The 19,357-nt window shown below is 36.3% G+C and overlaps 1 protein-coding gene across 1 annotated transcript; it reads right to left on the reverse strand.

Annotated features, from left to right (window-relative positions):
- Positions 1 to 7,684: 7,684 nt before the first annotated feature.
- Positions 7,685 to 10,234, reverse strand: LOC112720746 (light-harvesting complex-like protein 3 isotype 2, chloroplastic). Its single transcript, XM_025771800.2, has 3 exons — positions 9,669 to 10,234; positions 8,364 to 8,501; positions 7,685 to 8,127 (listed from the first exon to the last, which is right to left on the reverse strand). The coding sequence occupies exons 1-3, from the start codon at positions 10,084 to 10,086 to the stop codon at positions 7,874 to 7,876; spliced, it is 810 nt and encodes a 269-aa protein (XP_025627585.1). The 5' UTR covers positions 10,087 to 10,234; the 3' UTR covers positions 7,685 to 7,873.
- Between the last annotated feature and the right edge of the window lie 9,123 nt (positions 10,235 to 19,357).

The following is a 19,357-nucleotide window of genomic DNA, read 5'->3' on the forward strand; positions in this document are numbered from 1 at the left end:
TTTGAAGAGGTTGACCAAGAGATGGATTCAATCATTGAAGAATTCTTATGTACAATTGAATCCTCTCCAATTGGGTTTGACATAGAGGGTAAGGAAGAAGATACCTCACCTCTCATGCCTTTGGTGAGCAATGAAGAAGAAATTGAAGTGGAAGCAAGCCACCAAGAGGAAGAGGTTGAAGCTGAGGAAAGTTGTAAAGAGGTGGAGATAGTCAAGGAAGAGCACAAGGGAGTGGAACTTGCAAGATCAGTGGAACCACCCCTTCCTAAGTCACCATCCTACACAACATTCAAGTGGGTAAAATTCTTATCCCTAAGCTTTACTTTCCCACTTGAATATGGTTTGATTGAAAATGATGGTCAACTTAGAGCTCTTTGTGGAGTTAAGAGTAAGAGAGAGTTGTGTAGTGGTTGGAAACATCATTCCAAGTTCATGATGGTTGCATGCTCAAAGTTGAATGGCAATGGTTGGTGTAAAATCAAATGGCATGGGTCTAGAAGGTTGTTTGGAAGCTTCTTTGAGAATTCTAAGGTCATGACACCCAATTGGAGCTATGATGATCAACTCGAAGATGGGTGCAAAAACAAGATTTAGGACCCGGGAATATATGAGGATCAATTTTGGGAGCTCATATCTTGGGAAGAACCTCACCCAAGCTTGGTGGAAATGGTTGGAAATTCTGACAACCAATTGAAGAGCAAGCATCCTTGGAGATTCAAGGATGAGTACAAACATAAGCCACCATGACAATAAGCTCCTCAAAATGTCCAACTTAAGGACTTAAACTAAAAGTGCTAGGTGGGAGACACCCCACCATGGTAAACTCTTTCCTTCCTCTTTTAGTTTTGTTTAATAAGTGATTTGAGTTGCCATTGTAGGTAGATTTTCATTTCATATTGATTTGTTTGTAAAGATTGGTTGTTAGTATGTTGTATTCATTAGTAGTAGATGAATAAATCCTAAAATCAAATTGCAATTTTGTGAATTGTTTGATATTTGATTGAATAAAGAAGAGTTTTGGACATTATAGAAAGCTCTTGGGCATTTTTTTTGCTTTTTGGGCAAAAAAAAAAAAAAAAAGGGCATCGGCGCGTAAGCACGCTGTGCGCGCGCGCGCGGATTGCACTTCTGCAACTTCCAGTACAAAAACCAGAGAGTTGTGCACGCTTTGTGCCAGCATTGTGCTGGGAGCACAAGCTCACCCACGCGTAAGCGCGCTGTGCGCGCGCGCGCGGATTGTCCCTGCTGCATCCACGCGTAAGCGCGCTGTGCGCGCGCGCGCGGATTTGCACCCTGCTTTTCTCCTCCCTCCTTTCTCCTTCTTTCCTCTTCTCTTCTTCTTTCTTTCTCATTTTTTTCTCTTCTTCCTCTCTTGAAATATTTTTTCTTTTCTCTTTTAATAATAATAAAAAAAAATTTATAATAATAAAAAAAATATAATAATAAATAAATAAATAAATAAATAAATAAAATACTAAAAAAATTAAAAATAAAAAATAAAAAAAAAAATTTTTTTCTCTTCTTCCATTTTCTTTTGTCTATTACATTTGTATACTTTTATTCTTTGCATTTTAATTCTATTTGTTCTCATTTTATCTTCTAAATTTCTCATTTTAATAATGGTGTTGAATTCTCTCACTCAATTGTTGAGAATTTCTTGCATTTGTTTTGGTGCTTCATGACTTGTTACATTAATTGTAATATTTGTCAACACACAAGATTAGTGCTTTAGTCCTTCCTAATTCATTACCCTTTGTTTTTTTCTTGTACCGCTTCATCATTGAGTTAGGATAGAATCAAATGCTTTCATGCGTATCACTAATCTTGTTTGTGTCAATTCTTATTTGATCTTGATCTGATGCTCAATATACTCTCCATGCTTTAACTTTACTCTTGCATCACGTATCAGTTGATATGCCTTTTTCTTATATTGATTTCTCACTCACATGTTGTAGCTACCATGTAGTAGAGAATCATACTCTTATTTGGCATTAGCCCCCGCCTATGTTCTATTTACTTTGATATCTTTGTTGTAGGCTTAATTTTCTTTCTTTTTCTCCCCTTTTAGGCTGGCCACCAAGAAAGGAGGAAACGGAAAAGATTCTAAATGGGGCAACGAACAAGTCATCCGCACAACCTTTCGAAGAAGCTCATCAATTGTAGCAACCCATCCACCTTGCTCTTCTTTGCATGCACCGAGGACGGTGCAATCTTCAAGTGTGGGGAGGTCATTCGACCGATCTCCATGGGTAACAATTTCCTTTTTCAACACCAAATTTTTTTTCATTTTTCTTTGTTAGAGTAGCTATTGCATTGCATGATAGGTTGCATGTTAGTTAGAATTTGTACATATTCTTACCACTTCTTTCATATTAGAACTACTTGGTTATGGTGATGATTTTCTTCCCAAGAAACCGTTTTAGGGCAACCTACCAATTTGAAAACTTTTTGTTGAACTTGCTTGAAAGAATTTATTTTGGAACATGGTTTTGAGCTAAGAACACAAGCTTGTGAGATTTGAGCCCAATGGTGTGGTTACATCTTATAACCACTAATTTTTCCTTCTTGTGTGTATTATTCTCTTTCTATGATTGTAATCTTTGAATTGTTTGATTCTTTATGTCCATTATTTTGTGTATTCATGCATTTATATGATTGAGGCCATCATTTCATTAGCTCACTTACCCAAATTGCCTTACCTTTTATCTTCCTTTGTTAGCCAAATTTGAGCCTACGATTAACCCACTTTGTTCTTAATTTAGCACATTACAAGCCTTAAAGCGGAAAACAATGAATGTCCTTTATTTGGATCTTTGATTAGCTTAGGCTAGTGAGTGTGAGTGTCATCCAAGAGTGGGAAAACTTTGGGACATTGGTTGGGATAAAAGGGTGTTTGTGTTTTGTATTTTTATATTGAAAAATTGGTACATACTCATGTATTGATTAAATGTATAGACCTTATGCATTGATGTTCTTGTGTATAGTTTGAAAGAAAAAGAAAAAAATGAAAAGAAAAAGAAATAAAAGTGAAAAAGAAAAAAAGAAAAGAAAAGAAAAAAATGTATATAGAAAAAGAAAGAAAAAAAGAAGAGCAATAAAGGGGACAAAATGTCCCAAAGTGAAGCTCAATAAGAATCAATGCATAAGTGTTGTGAAATGAAAAGAAAATGCATGAGTATGTGAAAAAGTGAGGAATGGGTAGTTAGATTAGTACTTAATTGTATAGGTCATTATATAGGTTAGGTGGGAAAGTTTAAGTTAATCAAAGATTCAAATCCTAAGTCCACTAGCCATATATGATCCTACCTTGACCCTAGCCCCATTACAACCTAAAGAAAAGACCTCATGATACATGTATGCATGCATTGAATAATTGTTGATTGTTAGAAGAAAAACAAATCTTGGAAAGCATGATTAGGGGAGAATTGAGAGAATCAACCCCAAACACCGAGCGACTAGAGTGCAAACACTTCCGGTGAGGGTTCGATGCTCAATTCCTTGATTCCCGGCTTTCATGAGCGTTCTTCTCGCAAGTCTACTTGAACTTCAATTTTTATATTTGAATTGGTAGGATTCATGAATCGTTATATGATCTTGACCCTACTTGTGCATGAATGACTTGGAGGATTGATTTATTTTTAACCAAGTAGGTACAACCATTTTGCATCTAGTTGCATTCATGTAGATAGGATGCATATAGATAGGTTACATTGAATAAATGTTGATGCCCTTTGCTTTTTCTTGGCTTAAGCATGAGGACATGCTTGGTTTAAGTGTGGGGAGGTTGACAAACCCCAATTTGACGGTTTATCTTGTATTGAATTTAGGGGATTTTATCACCTTTTACCCACATTTATTCAATGAAATAGCATGGTTTTGTATATTCTCCTTTAATTGTGCTTAAGAGTGAAAACATGCTTTTTAGGTCTTAAAATAGCTAAATTTAATTCTCCTTGATTTCATTAGATGCCTTGATATGTTTGCTAAGTGATTTCAGATTTAGAAGGCAAAGATTGGATCAAGGGAATGAAGAAAGAAGCATGAAAAGGTGGAGAACTCATGAAGAAATGAAAGAACCGGAAAGCTGTCAAGCCGACCTCTTTGCACTTAAATGACCATAACTTGAGCTACAGAGGTCCAATTGATGCGGTTCCAGTTGGGTTGGAAAGCTAACATCCGGGGCTTCGAAACGATATAAGATTTGTCATAGTTGCTACACGTATGGTGGCGCGCACGCGCAAAGTACGCGCACGCGCCGTTGCTGCCACCTAGTTCACTTAAAGCAAAACGTGGCCAACGAATTCTAAAGCCTTGTGGGCCCAATCCAACTCATTTCTGATGCTATTTAACCCAAGGAGTGAAGAGGGAAACATATGTTAGTTACCATTAGTTTAGTTTAGCTTTGTAGTTAGTTTCTAGAGAGAGAAGCTCTCTCTTCTCTCTAGGATTAGGATTAGGAATTAGGGTTAGATTAGGATCTCATAGTTCTAGGTTTAATTCAAGTCTCCTTCTACTCCTACCTTCAATTGATGATTGCTACACTTTGGTTCTTCTCTCTATCCCTATTCTCTTGTTGTAATTTCTCTTATTTTGTTTCTAGGTTTTGTAATTGAGATACTCTTGTTCTCTCTATTTTCTTTCAATAATGCAATTTGAGGTAATTCATGATAATTGTGATTTCCTTGATTGTTGTTGTTAATTCTTTACATTCAATTGTAGTTAGAATTCATTCTTGTTGTGATTGACTATACTTTTCTTTTGTGCCTTCCAAGTGTTTGATTAAATGCTTGGAAGAATGTTAGACTAGAATTTTATGTTCTTGGCTTGAGAAGGTAACTTAGGATTTATTGAGTCACTAGTGTCCAATTGATTGATAGTTGATAGCCATTAACTCTAGCCTTCATTAATCCAATTAGTGGAAAGCTAGGACTTATGGACTAGGATTGATATAACTCACTTGACTTTCCTTTGTTAATCGATTTAAGGATGACTAAGTGGGATTAATCCTTGCAACTACCATACTTGTGGCTAGTGATAATGATGAAGACCCTTGACAACCAAACCTTGCCAAGACCATTTTGTGAATAAAGTTTTCCTACCATTTACTATTCACATTTCTCATCCAAAACCCCAAAATAAACAAGTCCATAACCAATAACAAGAACACTACCCTGCAAGTCCTTTGAGAGACGACCCGAGGTTTAAATACTTCGGTTTATAGATTTAGGGGTTTGTACTTGTGACAAACAAATTTTTGCATGAAAGGATTATTGTTGGTTTAGAGACTATACTTCAACGAGATTTCATTTGTGAAATTCTAAACCGTCAAAAATCCATTCGTCAGTGTGTCGTCAATCCGTTTTGCTCATGACTTGGGTAGATATTTGGGGGTTAATCTCAATCACCCGCGAGCCTCTAGAACAGCTTGCTTAGAGTCGGTGGAGAAAATTAGAAGTAGATTGTCTAACTGGAAAGGACGGCTCCTGAATAGGGCTGGCAGACTTATAAAGTCTGTGGCATCTTCCCTCCCTATCTACCAGATGCAAGCTGAGCTCTTTCTCAATAAGGTTAGTTCCAAGATTGATTCTATCCTACGTAATTTCTTATGGAAAGGTAAAACGGATGAGCGGGCCTTGAATTTGGTGAATTGGAGTACAGTGATAACTCCCAAAAGATATGGGGGTCTAGGTATTCGGGATACTCGTAGTGTTAATATGGCTCTTCTGGGGAAATTGGTTTGGCAGATCTTTCACGAAAGAAACAAGCTTTGGGTGCGCATTATGCTTGCGAAATATATGCGAGGAAATAAGTCTTTGGAGCTAGTTTGCCTTATGCATGCTTCGGAAATCTGGCGCACCATCACAAAAGTTGCTAGGAGATTAAAAGAGGGTTTTGTGTGGTGTACAGGCCTTCTAACTCAGTCTTTTTGGTATCATCCCTGGAGGCCTTCAGGAGCCCTTGCTCAGGAAGTTCCCTTTGTGCATATCTCGGATACACTTCTCTCGCTTGGAGATGTATGGTTTGGGGGTGGCTGGCACTTGGAGGGGCTTTATACGTTTCTACCAGAGTATTTGAAGCTAGATATTACTTCTCACTATCCATCTCTGCTGGAAGTGGCTGATCCCAACTGGTATTGGGGATCGAATGACACTATGGTTTACACCACACGGAGTGGCTATGAGTGGCTGCTGGCGCAAAAAGTTCAGTGGGATGGGAATGAGTCCTGGTTATGGTTATGGCGGCTGAATATCCCGGAGAAGGTTAAGGGACTAATTTGGCTTTGTTTACATAACGCTATTCCCACTGCCAGCTTTTGTAGCAGCAGAAACTTGACTATCACGGATATATGTCCTAGGTGCAACGAAGCGCCAGAAACTGCAGAACATTGCCTTAGATTTTGTATCAAAGTTCAGCCTATTTGGAAACGTCTAGAGGTGGGAATGAGTATAAGGGATGCCTTTTTGGAGTTCCGAGCCTGGCTTTGGGTTAATCTTAGAGCAACGGAAGCTATCTTTGCAGCAGGACTCTGGTGGATCTGGAGAGATAGAAATAGTGATATTTTCAATCCAAATGATAGTTGGAGCATGGAGAAGGTCATCATGCTTGCTAGACACTCAGCGGCTGAATATGGTATTGTTAAGTGTACTAATCAGGTTTCCTCCCTTCCTTCCTTGATTGATTCCTGGTGTCCCCCTCCCTTACATGTTGTGAAACTTAATTGTGATGCAAGCTTCTTTGAGCAACAACATCTTGCTGGTTTTGGGTGCGTCCTTAGGAATGATTCTGGTAAGTAGTTGTCAGGCTGCTCGGCAAGCATTCCAACAGGTTCGATCACTTGGTGTGAGCTTTATGCCATTTGGAGGGGGTCTGTGTTTGGCCTAGGATTGTGGAAATAAGGAGATTATTTGTGAAACAGATTGCTTAGAGACTTATCTTTTAATCACCAAAGGTTTTGCGGGGATGCGAAGGGATTATAATGATATTCTTCTGAAGATTGCTGAGATGATGCAACGGAATTGGATAATTCATGTGCACTTGATCCAGGGAACAGCAAATACAGATGCTGATCTTCTAGCCAGGACAGCGACACGTCATAGTCTCCCTTATATAGAATATCTTGTTCCTAGTCTTGTTGTTCAAGAGATAATTAGGAAGGAGATGTCCTCTCCAACTTAATTGCTCTTGGAATTTTCTTTCTCAGTCATCAAAAAAAAAAAAATTGTCACTTTACTCATTATTTTTTGTTTTACTTCGAATGCAACTTAATACATAATTGTTTATGGGGTTTAAAAAAAATGGGTTCTCAATGATGTGCATCTATTCCATTTGATTTGATTTTTGAAGTATTGGGGTTATGACTTGACAACTGATTCAAGAGAGAACCAAAAAGTTTTTTGAATGATATTAAATGCTTAAAAACTTTTTCTCTACAAATTTTTTTATCCAAATATAAATACTGTAGCTGGAAATTCCAAACTATGGTTAATTCTTCAATGGCCCTTGTAAGTTTATTGATTACATGGAACTTAAATCTAAATTGTTTACATGATAAAATATGCTTAAAATTGAAGAATTTTGCTATATAACTCACAAATTTAATGGTCCATTGAAGAATTTGCCTCAGCACTTATTACTTTCTAGGAACCGAATGAAGTGAACTTCTCAGTCTGATAACAATTTCAAGGACACAACAAAAAATTCTTGCATTCCGAACGTACAAAATCTATATGGGTAATTCTTCTGCACTAATATGAGAGTTAGAATTTAATACAATGTCAAATTCATATTCCTGCCATTGTTTTTGACTAGTCTCTATGGAGCAATATATTAAGAGACAGATGAGGGTAGGAAGAACTAGGAAACACTAATTCAACTACTCTTTTTTGGAAGTGCTTGAGTTCTCATCCTCCTGCCAAGTTGCTTGCCATTGTTTGTCATAAAATGTTGTCTCCTCCCAAAGCTTCTTAAGAGTTTCGACATCCTCGTTCTTTCGGATCAGAAGAACTCCCACCACTGCTACAAACAGAAGAGTTTTGCAAACGAAGTTGTTCATTTGATCAACTAGACCTACTCCTGTCAAACTATCAACCAGATAGGCCATAAAGAATCCTACCATTGCAGCACGACCTGCGTCACCCTCGAAAAGAAAACAAATACACGTCAGTGATGATGGCTTTTATCCTGCTAATAAACGACTTATTCATTATTCTATTACATGCTTTCTGCGTTATTCTTTGATTATCTTTCCAAATAGCATAATGCAATCCAAATTCATTGTTTCATTCCTATTCGATATGCAATATATAGCAGCGCCTCAACCTTTGATTCTTAAGTAATGTTTTAGAATACAAAGCAGGACAAACCATTGAGTAATTCAGCTTCAGGGAGATGGAACCTTTTCATCCATGCCCACCAAGGTATGATGGAGGTGTCGAAAACTACAGGATTCTCGTTGTTGGATGATTCTGGATTATCCTCAAGCCATTTTCTCCTCCTAGCCTCTGAAAATAATTACAGATCAGAAATATATACTTAGTTGAAGAAATCCTTGCACCAGCCATTCATATGTTCCTCCTCTTTCACAGGAATAAAAATTGAAGCTAAGGAAAACATCAACTTTGAAACACAACCTAATAATCACACTGAACTGCAAATAGGATCACTCTTTCCCATTACTGGAAAATTGATTCCAATGGACGTTTATGAGTACCGTAAACTTAAAATCATGTTTGTTGTATAAAAGAGGCTTGATTTTAATAAAAAGGTAGAAATTTACTATAAATTAAGGGGGGAAAAACAACCATTATAAACAGGTCACAAATAGGATACCTCTGAAATCCCAATTATTTTTCAGCCAAAGGACTCTCTGTATGGATGATATAATCATACAAGTCAATAGCTCAAGAACCGAAAAGAAAAGGAAACCATGCACACCCTATCATTAGCTGAAATTCTGTAAGAAAAAAAAATCCAAAGCACAAAGACACTTCATATATCAATGGAATTTGCAACGTTGCGCACCATCGTGTTATTGAAGAGAATGTTGCTTAAAATCGCTTCATTAAAGAGGGGGAAGGTCATAGGAACGAACACCATGCCCTTTCAAGAGCAACCAAATGGAAAGGGAGAATTTTAAACTCTCACTTTCTTTCAGCTTTTTAGTGTTTTTTTTAATATAAGGTAAAAACTAAGGTGCAGTCAACTTCACGTGAAGTTAATAGTTGAGAGCCTTTAAATGATTTGACTGATTTGACTAAATTTTCATCTACCGGCTCTCATCTATCAACTTTACGCGAAGTTGACTTCACCTTAGTTTTCACCTTAAACCTTCTATTGTTGAATCCTTAATTTATCTACCGTCAATCCAAACATAGCCTAAACTACATATTGCTCTATTCTCTTATTCTTATCTTCCATCAAATTCAAATAGGACCCTAAGATAAACCCTTTTTTTTTTCATTAACCATCTATTGATATATCTTAACAGATAAGGATAACACCAGCTGCTATGCTTTTGAAGAATTGACAACGGATATTAATCATTCTTCACCCTAAAAGAAAGAAACATTCTCAAATTTTCAATTGCATAGTCCTGTTTTCACAACTCACAAGAGAGAGAAGTAAGAAGCTAAATTATTTAAGAAGAAATGGAAAATTGGTAAGGTTACCAGCATCGATAACAGCATCCCAATCGGTATTGCCATTTTTCTGAAACTGCTTCAAGTCCCACGTCCCTCCAACCCATCTGGGGTCCACAAAACCACTCACAACAGACTTCACTTCCTCAGCCACCGCACCACCAACGGACCCATTTGTTCCTACCGCCGCCGGTGGAGGAGACTCCGGCACAGCCTGCTGCTCCGTCGGCGGCGGTAGTTCCACTGCAGTTCCAACCCCATTGTCAGAAGCAGCCTTCAAGGGAGAGAAGAGCAACAAAGGAGTGTTCTTGGGCCTGGGCCTGGGCCGGAGAGGGAGGAAGGCATTGAGAAGATGGGGTTTGGAGTGTTGTGAGGAAGAAGGTGTGGCTGTGAAGCGTGATGGAGGAGAAAAAGATGCCATGGTTGTGGCCATGGCCTGCAATTGCATTGGTTGTGTTTGTGTAGGGTCACCATCTCTAAGATGTTATAAACAATGGTGGATGCTCAAGTTGTTTGTCGTTTTCTTGGTTTTGGATCAACTCCCCATCCAATGATCCAATCATGTGTTTCTCTTTAGCGTCTCTTGATTACAGTTTTATACACCATGTAAATAAGAACTTTGGACTTTAACTAAGTTTAAACATTAAAGCAAACATTAAAGCACACAAGTCAAGCTTGATTACCCGGATACTACTATTTTTTACCGTAACAGCGGAAATATAAAGTAATACAAAAAATTTATAAAATTAAATTATTTTTATAAAAAAAATCGTAAATTAACAAAAAATTTTAACTAAGAAGATAAAAAATTTTGTAGATAAAATATTAAATAATAAAATTTTTAGTTATTATTTTTATATAAAAAATTTAATTTTATGTCAATAATTAATTTTAATATTCGTTATCTAAAATTTGAAACAATTTAACATGTATACTTTTATATTTAATTAGATGTTAAATTTGTTGTACAAATAAAAATAATTAATTTTTATACTTATTATTTAAAAATAATATTTTTTTCTCTATATATATAAAAATATAATTAGATATTAGCATAAAAAAATTATATTGATAATTATAAAATTAACTCAAAATTAATTTTTTAAAATAATTGAATCTTGATTCTAACTTTTAATTATAACATTAGTATTTTCTCTAAATTATATGTAATAAATATTTGAAAAAAAATAAAAATATAGATTAAAAATATAAGTGATAAAAATTCAAAACTAAATAAAAAACTAAAAAAATATGTATATAATAATAATTTTTTTATTTGAATTATATTATTTTGTTCATTTTATTTTTTGTATAACAGAAAAGTAGAAAAAATAGAGAATGAGAGAAAAGAGAGAGAAAGATAAAGGCGAAGAATGAAACTAAGAGTTTGTTAATTTTGAAAGAAAAAATTTTATTTTAATTGTAATAAAAAAATATCGGATGATATATTTTGATTTGTCAAATTACTAATATGAAATATAAATTATATATAGAGTTAAAATGGTAGAGAGAAATAGAAAAATGGAGAGAGGTAGATGAGAGAATTTAGGAAAAGAGTTTATTAATTTTGAAGAAAAATATTTTCTCTCAATTTTAATAAGAAAGTGTCATGTGACACATTTGGTTATTAAATTAGATAGTAATATATGATACATAATAATATAGGTATATTTCAATGGTTTAATTACTCTGCAGGTCCTTATAGTTTCACCAAATTTTTAATTAGGTCCCTATACTTTTTTTCTTTTTAATTGGGTCCCTATAAGGTTAATTTTTTTTCCAATTAAATCCCTGCCGTAAGAATAACATTTAAGATAATAGAATATTCTTGGTAAAAAATGAATATTCTTGTCATTTGATTGGAGTAGCTAGCTGAACAAACATTAATTTTTTCAAAATACCAAAAGCACCCCTTGCATTTTATCCCAAAGGAAAAAAAAACACCCTAAGTTGTTCTCTAGAGATCGCGTCCACTGCCGTCTCCTACGTCGGTCTGTCGTTGTCATCCATCTTTGGCGTCATCTGCAACGGACGCTTGGTGGTCTGCTATCCGTCGCCTCCTTCTCTGCGCTGGTCTGCTCTGCTTTGTTCTGTTCGGAGGTCTTCTGCGCCGTTTACCCGTCCAAGCCATCGCCGTCCCTCGCGGTGCTTCGCCTCGCCTGACGTCGCTGCGCCGCATGGAGCCGAGACTCGTAGCACCTGGCCTCCCGTCCTCGTGTTGTGCCTCTGCTTGATCTCCCTGTACTCGAACTGTAAGACCCAGAATTTTCGAAAAATCTTATTATGAGCTAATTTTAATTTATTTATTCATTAAAGATTTTAATTTCGGCAATTATTTTATTAAAGCTAACTAAATTAAGTTTTGATAATTAAATTAGAAATTTTATCTAATTTTATAATTATTGAGTAATTTTCATATTTAAATTATAAAGTTTAGGAATCGTAAAATAATAAAAATTTGCATGATTTGATTTAAATAATTGTGATTTTAGAAATTAATACTTTAATTTTTATGAATAAAAAAATTAATTATATTATCTATAATTATCGAATTAGAATTATTTATTTGAGAATAATTTGTAAATTAATAATTAAATAGTATTTTTAATAAATATTAGTGTTGGATTAAAATAGGTTTTCAATTATTCTATTACCCTTAATTTTATTAAAATTACTAAACTACCCAAAAATTTTCAAATTAAAATCCTAACCCTAATTTAACCCTAACAGCCGCCATTCACCCCTAAAAATCCCTCACCCATCGAAGAAAGAAAGAAAAGAAGGGGAGAAATCAGAAGCAGGGAAGAAAGGAGAGGTAAAGGGGGGTCCGAGGGAGAAGGGAGATCGGGTAAGGAGGATGGGACGTGCTGCGTGCTGCCGCGGCGCCACCATCGCCGGAGAGAGAGAGCGTCAATTGAGAGAGAGGGAGCGAGCCGCGTGAGGGAGCTCAGGAATAAGTCGCCGCCACCGAGCCACCGTCCATGGAGGTTCGCGAACAGAAAGAATACGCTGCCACCGAGCCGCCGGATCTGTCGTCATCGCCTCAAGGTGTTGCCGCCGTCGAGCTTCGAGGAGAGAGGAAGAAATCGCGGAGAGGGAGAAAACGCGATGGGACTCCGCTGCTGCTGCTTCCATGGCCGCCGTTCTTCCAGCCGCTGCCGTGGTTGTAGCCGCCGTGCATGGTCACCGGGAAGCACCGCTGGAGGTGCTACTGTCCTTGTTCTTTCTTCCTAGTGGTCCAGTAAGTCTTTTTACTCTGAAAACTCCTCTTTGTTGCTGTTCTGTTATAGATGATTGAGTTTTACGCGACGTTAATGTCTTAGGGTTCTGACATCTGTTCAGCCTTCACCAGAGCTCGCCGTTGCCGGAGAAACACTTCCGGAACTGCTCAGATCCGCTGGTAATACTACCTTGGTACCAATCTGGTTTTTGGCTTTTCCTTTCTTTAATTTGCCTTGCTTCTATTTTGTTCTGTTGTTCTGATTATGAGCTTTTGCTTTAACTTTGAATTTCCAGTACCATTCTCGTTGCGCTCCAATCGATTTGAATCCACCACTTTTCTTGGTGTTGTGGTCATTGTCGTTATAATGGGGAGTTAATGTTGTTGCTACTGTTGCAGTTCCGGTTGCTGCAGTTTCGATTTCTATGAGTTTTAATATTAAGGTAGGGATTTTTTTAAATTTATTTTATATTACAGAGTTGTTATAAATAGATATTGATGCAAAAAATATACTTCTATGATTATGTTTGTCTTGTGGATGTGGTTGTTTGCTAGACTGAATTATTGGTTGCTTGATTGCTTGAGTGGTATACGATTGTTGATAAGAAATTGATTTGAAAAGTTATTTACTTGATTATTATGAAAAGTGGTTTTTCTAGGTTTTGAAGTTATTTTGATAATATAAATGAATCGGCTTTGGAAATGATTTGAGATATGAAAATGAATTAATTTTGGAAGCGGTTTAATTTTGAATTAGTTTGATTTTATAAATGATTTAACATTTGAGCTGGTTTAATTTTGAAAAAGATTTATTTTTGGAAATGGTTGGGTTTGAAAATAATTTGATACTAGAACTGGTTGAATTTTGAAAAATGATTGAAATTTGGAAATGGTTGAGAAAGGATTTGAGAAATGTTTGGATGGGACCCGAAAAGGGTGGTAGAGTCCGTGTAACACCCTAATTACCCTAAGTCTTCCCTCCAGCCGTAAAATAAAGGTTAATCAAAGGTTACGACAATCCTAAGGTTTATACATATATATAGAAAGAATAATATATTCTAGAAGTCCGATGAAAGATTAAAGCTCAAAGTCGCATAATGCAGAATTACATACGTGAAGCGTTCGCACACGATAACTAAACGCATAAGATACAAGGTATAGAGGCAAAAGAATAGAACATATATAGATATAAGAATATATTATTCATAGGGAACTAGCCTAGCTTGCGGAGTTTAAGCCGACTAGTTTCAAATAGTAAAATACAGAGTTTTGGAGTTAAAACAGCTTATACAACTTATCTCTCAAGTAAGCCTTAAGGCCATAAAGATAAATATACAAAGAGATATGAGAGTAACTATAACAAAGTAAAATGAAAATAAACCAAAGAGGAACCATACTCCGCTCTGTCACCATATCCGCAATCTCACTGAAGTGAATTACGACCTGCACTGAAAAACAACAACAAAGTATGGAATGAGAACCGGAGGTTCTCAGTATGGTAACAGTGCCCAATATGTAAGATGTAAGGTTCCAGGACGCCAAAGAAAATCCTAGAACTTCACCTCAATTACAGAATATTCAAGCTTAGGATAAAATAAAGAAATAAAGAACTTAAACCATAAACCGGGTTATCTACACTTAGGGGAATTCTAACTAATACCAAACACACCGCTGTGTACCCCATAGCCTCTGCCAACCTAACCTCCGTGTGATCCCATCGACACCACCTACCTAACCTCCTCAGCACCAGACAATCACAATTAATGCAAACAAGTAAAACACAGATAATATTCATATATAACAAGTAGTTCAAGAAGCAAGTAGGCATGTTATACAATTAGGCAAGCTCAAGTAATCAAAGCAAGCAAACATATAGAAGATGCACATGATGAATGGCTGTCCTATTTGCTGTGATATCACATGTCGGTTATAATGCCAAACCCGACAGAAAATCCGGTTGACAACTCCTAGATTAGTCTCTCTATTGCGCATAAGGAGGAATAATTCCGAGGGATGAGTGCCCTACCACCTTCTCCTTTTAGAGGAAAACATTCTGAGGGAGCGTGCCCTACCACCTTCCTCTGGTTGCCGCATGATTCCGTGGGTTAGTGCCCTACCACCTTGCAATCAGAGAGAAATCGCATTTTCAGGAAGAATAATTCCGAGGGATGAGTACCTTACCACCTTCTCCTTTCAGAGGGAAACATTCCAAGGGAGCGTGCCTTACCACCTTCCTCTGGTTGCGAGAAATATGAGTGAGAAACCCAGCTTCAACTCTCACATCCGAACGTAGGTGGGAGATTGTCACAGCCCCTACGACAGATAACAAAATGTATCATAATCACATATTCAATCTCAGAGGCCACTGCTCATAGTACACTTCCACTCATACTCATCACAACCATCATCAATTCATAAGTTCCATTCCGAACTCCTTAGTTCATCAATTTCTCAATTTCGTTATCAGCAATCACCATATTCACCACTCTTCCTTCTCTCTCAACCAACTCATCCTCACTACACCAGAAACCTAAACCTCCGTTTGCTAACTTTTCAAAGAAAAATCCAATTAAACCTCCTAGGACCTTTTCCATGTTCCAATATCCAAAATTGAGTCCAAGAGTCTTAAAATGGTGTCACAGAAGCTTACAAGCTTGCTGGGAAGGTCAAATAGTTGAAAACAAGTTTTAAATTTGAGAAACAGGGCTTGTGCGTACGCACAGGAGTGTGCGTGCGCACGCCCAGGAAGATTTTTAAAGTGTGCGTATGCATAGGTACAAAAATTCACAAGTCTGTTCACTCGCACAAGCTGTACTAGCGCCCCCAATAGACTGACCTTCCCAACGTGTGTGTGCGCACAGGGCTGTGCGTACGCACAGGTTGCAATTTCTCATTGGTGTGTGCGCGCACAAGCTGTGCTAGCGCTGCAAACAGCACGCCCATCCCTGCCTATGCGTACGCATAGGTTTAAAATCTTGTAGGGTTGTACGTGCGCACAAGGCTGTGCGTGCGCACATACCAGAAATCACAAAATTCTGCAACTTTGCAGAATTTCAGATTTTGACACCAATCTTTGAATGATCATAACTTCCTCCAGAAAAATCCAAATTGTACAAACTTTATATCGATTTGAAGAGTTTTCAATGAACTTTAATTTAAACTAAATCCCAACCAATTTTGAAAAATTGAGGCTTAAGTTATGATCTGTCAAAGTTCACAAAAAATCTGTTTTTACCAAAAACCTTAAAAACTTACTTTCAACAAAACCCTCACTTCAAAACCAAACTACTCACAATCCATTTTAATACCAAAACAACACAAAAGCTCCTACCACTCATTCCTCAACCTCAACCATCCATAATCTCCCATTTACACTATTCCACACTATCAAAATCATTATTCTCCAATGATAAAAAATCATCACAAACAATCCTAATTCTCCTCATTCATCAATACCATTTCCACAACTCATCATCAATCATCAACAATACCAACAACTCTAAGCAATATTACACATCAACAATAATCCTCCAACCTTAACATAACATCAATCACAAGATTAAATATCCAAAAAGGAAAATGTTTGGTAACCAAAAAGTATTAGCCAAAAACAGCCATAACTTTCCTTATTTAGCATTCATTACTTGTCGCGACAATTAATGAATGCTAAATAAAGAAAGTTCCGGCTGCTTTTTTTGTCTACCTAGCATTACCCATCCAAAAATTATCATCACACATCATAATCATCAATGCCCTTTATTCCAAACCCCCACAAACATTTTACATTAACTTATTACCTTAAATACTCATAATCCTCATTATTCACCAATATAACTAATCACCATAAATACTCATCAATACCCATAATTCCCAACAATCACCATCAACCACACTAATCCAATACAACTAACAAATATACCAATTCACAAATAATTATTCATAGGCCAATAACATCCAATCCTATCTTGGGGTCAACTAGCCTAAATTTCCAAAAACATTACATATTACATAAAGGAAACTGAAATCATACCTTGGCCGATTTTCAAACGTACCAAACACCGAAATGAAGCCACCAAGCTTGATCCAAAGCCTCAACTAACTCCAACAAATACCAAAGCTCAAACTAACAACACATATATCACCAAAATCAAAATCTAAGATACACAAAATAACTAAACACAAGAATTTAGTGAAACCTTACCTTACCCAACAAGATTAGGGATAAAATCCAACCATTATTCGCTACTAGAGATCACCTAACAAGCAAAACCACAAAATCTCCTCAAAAACCAAACCCCAAAAATGCAGAAACTTAGGGCTGGAAACTGGAGCATTAAGAGAGAAATATTACCAAATTTATTTAAATAGAAAGGAAGAACTCGTCGAGAGTTTTGCGTGGCTGCAAACGGCTCATCAAACGGAGCTCCGAATCAAAAGTTATGGAACTTTGAAGGAGGAGGTGAATAGTAACAATGGCTTCTTCTCCTCTCTTCTTCTAAACCGCGCCCCTCTCTCTCTTTTTGCATCAAATGAGCTGAAATGCTCATTAATGAGTATGTTGGGTCTTGGGCCCGGTCCAATCCGTTAGCATTTTTAACCCGTTTGGCCCACTTTGGGACAAAACATTTAAGATTAGTGTCCAATTTTCAATTCTAAATTATTTTTATCCCTTTCAAAACAATAAATAAATCTTCAAAATATTATTTTTCTTAAAATACAGTACCGGACAGGCTTAAACCGGTTCGACCGGTTCGGTTGCCGGTTCTTGGTCTTTCACAGAAAATACATTTTTCTGACTCAGAAAAATTTACTGAAACCAAATTTCACCTTTATATTTTCAAATTAAAACTTCTAAATTTTGAATTTATCCCAGGCACTAAAATTATTTTATTAAAATGGTTTTACGTGAAAAATCCTGGTTCTTACAGTCCGAGTTTTAAAGGAGATGCTGCCGAAATTTTATAAAATTGAAAGTTTCGTTTGAAGTAATTATTAAAAAGAGATTTGGTTTAAACATTATATAATTTAAGATTGATTTATTTAGCAAAGAAAGAATTATGTTTTGAATTGGGATTGTTGATGAACGGAATGGAAAGAAGGATGATGATGATTGACTTTGAAATATGATCTTTGAATGAATTTGGAAATGAGATATGGATTGATGAATGATGATGACATTGAGAATGACTTAGATGTTGATGAATGTTGAATGAATTATTCATATGGCTTATGAATTTGAATTATCTGAGACACGAGTTTTCTTGGGTAGACGCAGTCGCTTGCCACCACTTGCTTCAGGTTGAGACTCGATACTCTGTTGACCCTATGATGTAAGGGTGACTGGGCACTTATAAATTTCCAAGAATGGTACCCCCATTGAGCGATTTGATATATATATGAGAAAAAGCTATGCATAAACTCTCGGGGGACAGTCCAAGGGTTTAGTAAACCGGACTTGTCGAGTTGGCTGTATAACCGACAGATGAGCTCATTAGCCATAGGACAGGCATGCATCATATGTATTTGTATGCTACCTGAACTATTTGATGTAACTGCTACCTAAACCTGTGCTTTCCTTGTCTGTTTTGCCTGTGTTTGTCTTGGTGTGCTACTTTTGAGAATGAGCTTTGGTGCTGAATTGATGATTGTGTTGATTAATTGCGTGGTTGGTTTCTGATTAATGTTTTCTTATAAGAAAAGAAAGGTTTTGGATTTCTAGATATTTAAATATTGATTTTCAAAAAGGGTTTTTGGATGACTAGTTGTTGATTTTTAAAAGATTCAAAGGACGAGCAATAATCATTGAGTTTAAAAATAGATTTCTTTTTAAATATCTTATTATGACAATTCTGAAACACTGTGGTGAGACCGTGTAGTTAGGTTCTCACCCCCTATAGCTTTATCCTTTCAGGAGACGGATGAAAAAGCTCACGAAAGGTTGTATCGCGTTCCGCTTAGTCGATAATGCTATTTAGTTTTTATTTACTTACCCCTTGCCATCAATATTATATTATGTAAAAGGGATAGGAGTTGTATGATTTGTATGTATATAATATGTATAGTTACTTGAGTAAGAAATTTTGTACATGTATATGCTTGTTTTGTTTTATTTAAAACTTGATGTTTATGCCAATTTTATTTTTTTAAAAATATGACATTAGTGAGTATCTATTTATTGAATTAATTTTTGGATTGTTTTGATATAATGGTTTATTTAGGTTTTACAATATGAATATTTATGTACATGGATTTTGTTAATTAGTAAAGTGACATATAAATTAATTTTGCTGATGATGAATTTGGTTTATTCTTGATTGTTGATTGTTGTTGCTGTGATGATGCTGTTTTATTAGGATTCTGTTTCTCTTTTTTTTTAATGTAGTGATGGGATTCATATTTTACCATAGACATATATCATGGTCGCAAGTTTCATGATATAGGGCATGGGCTAGAATATTTGGGGGAAGGGGAGTGGAAGAACATTCTCAAAGATCCCCAA

This window comes from Arachis hypogaea, chromosome 11 (genome assembly GCF_003086295.3).
Source record: "Arachis hypogaea cultivar Tifrunner chromosome 11, arahy.Tifrunner.gnm2.J5K5, whole genome shotgun sequence".
In the NCBI taxonomy this organism is placed as follows: Eukaryota; Viridiplantae; Streptophyta; class Magnoliopsida; order Fabales; family Fabaceae; genus Arachis; species Arachis hypogaea.

Excerpts from the sequence above, each read along its gene's own strand:
- LOC112720746 (XM_025771800.2), bottom strand. The coding sequence starts at position 10,086 with ATGCAATTGCAGGCCATGGCCACAACCATGGCATCTTTTTCTCCTCCA. Across the intron at positions 8,502-9,668 it reads GGATGCTGTTATCGATGCTG|AGGCTAGGAGGAGAAAATGG; the intron begins GTAACCTTACCA and ends AATTATTTTCAG. Across the intron at positions 8,128-8,363 it reads TGAAGCTGAATTACTCAATG|GTCGTGCTGCAATGGTAGGA; the intron begins GTTTGTCCTGCT and ends AGGGTGACGCAG.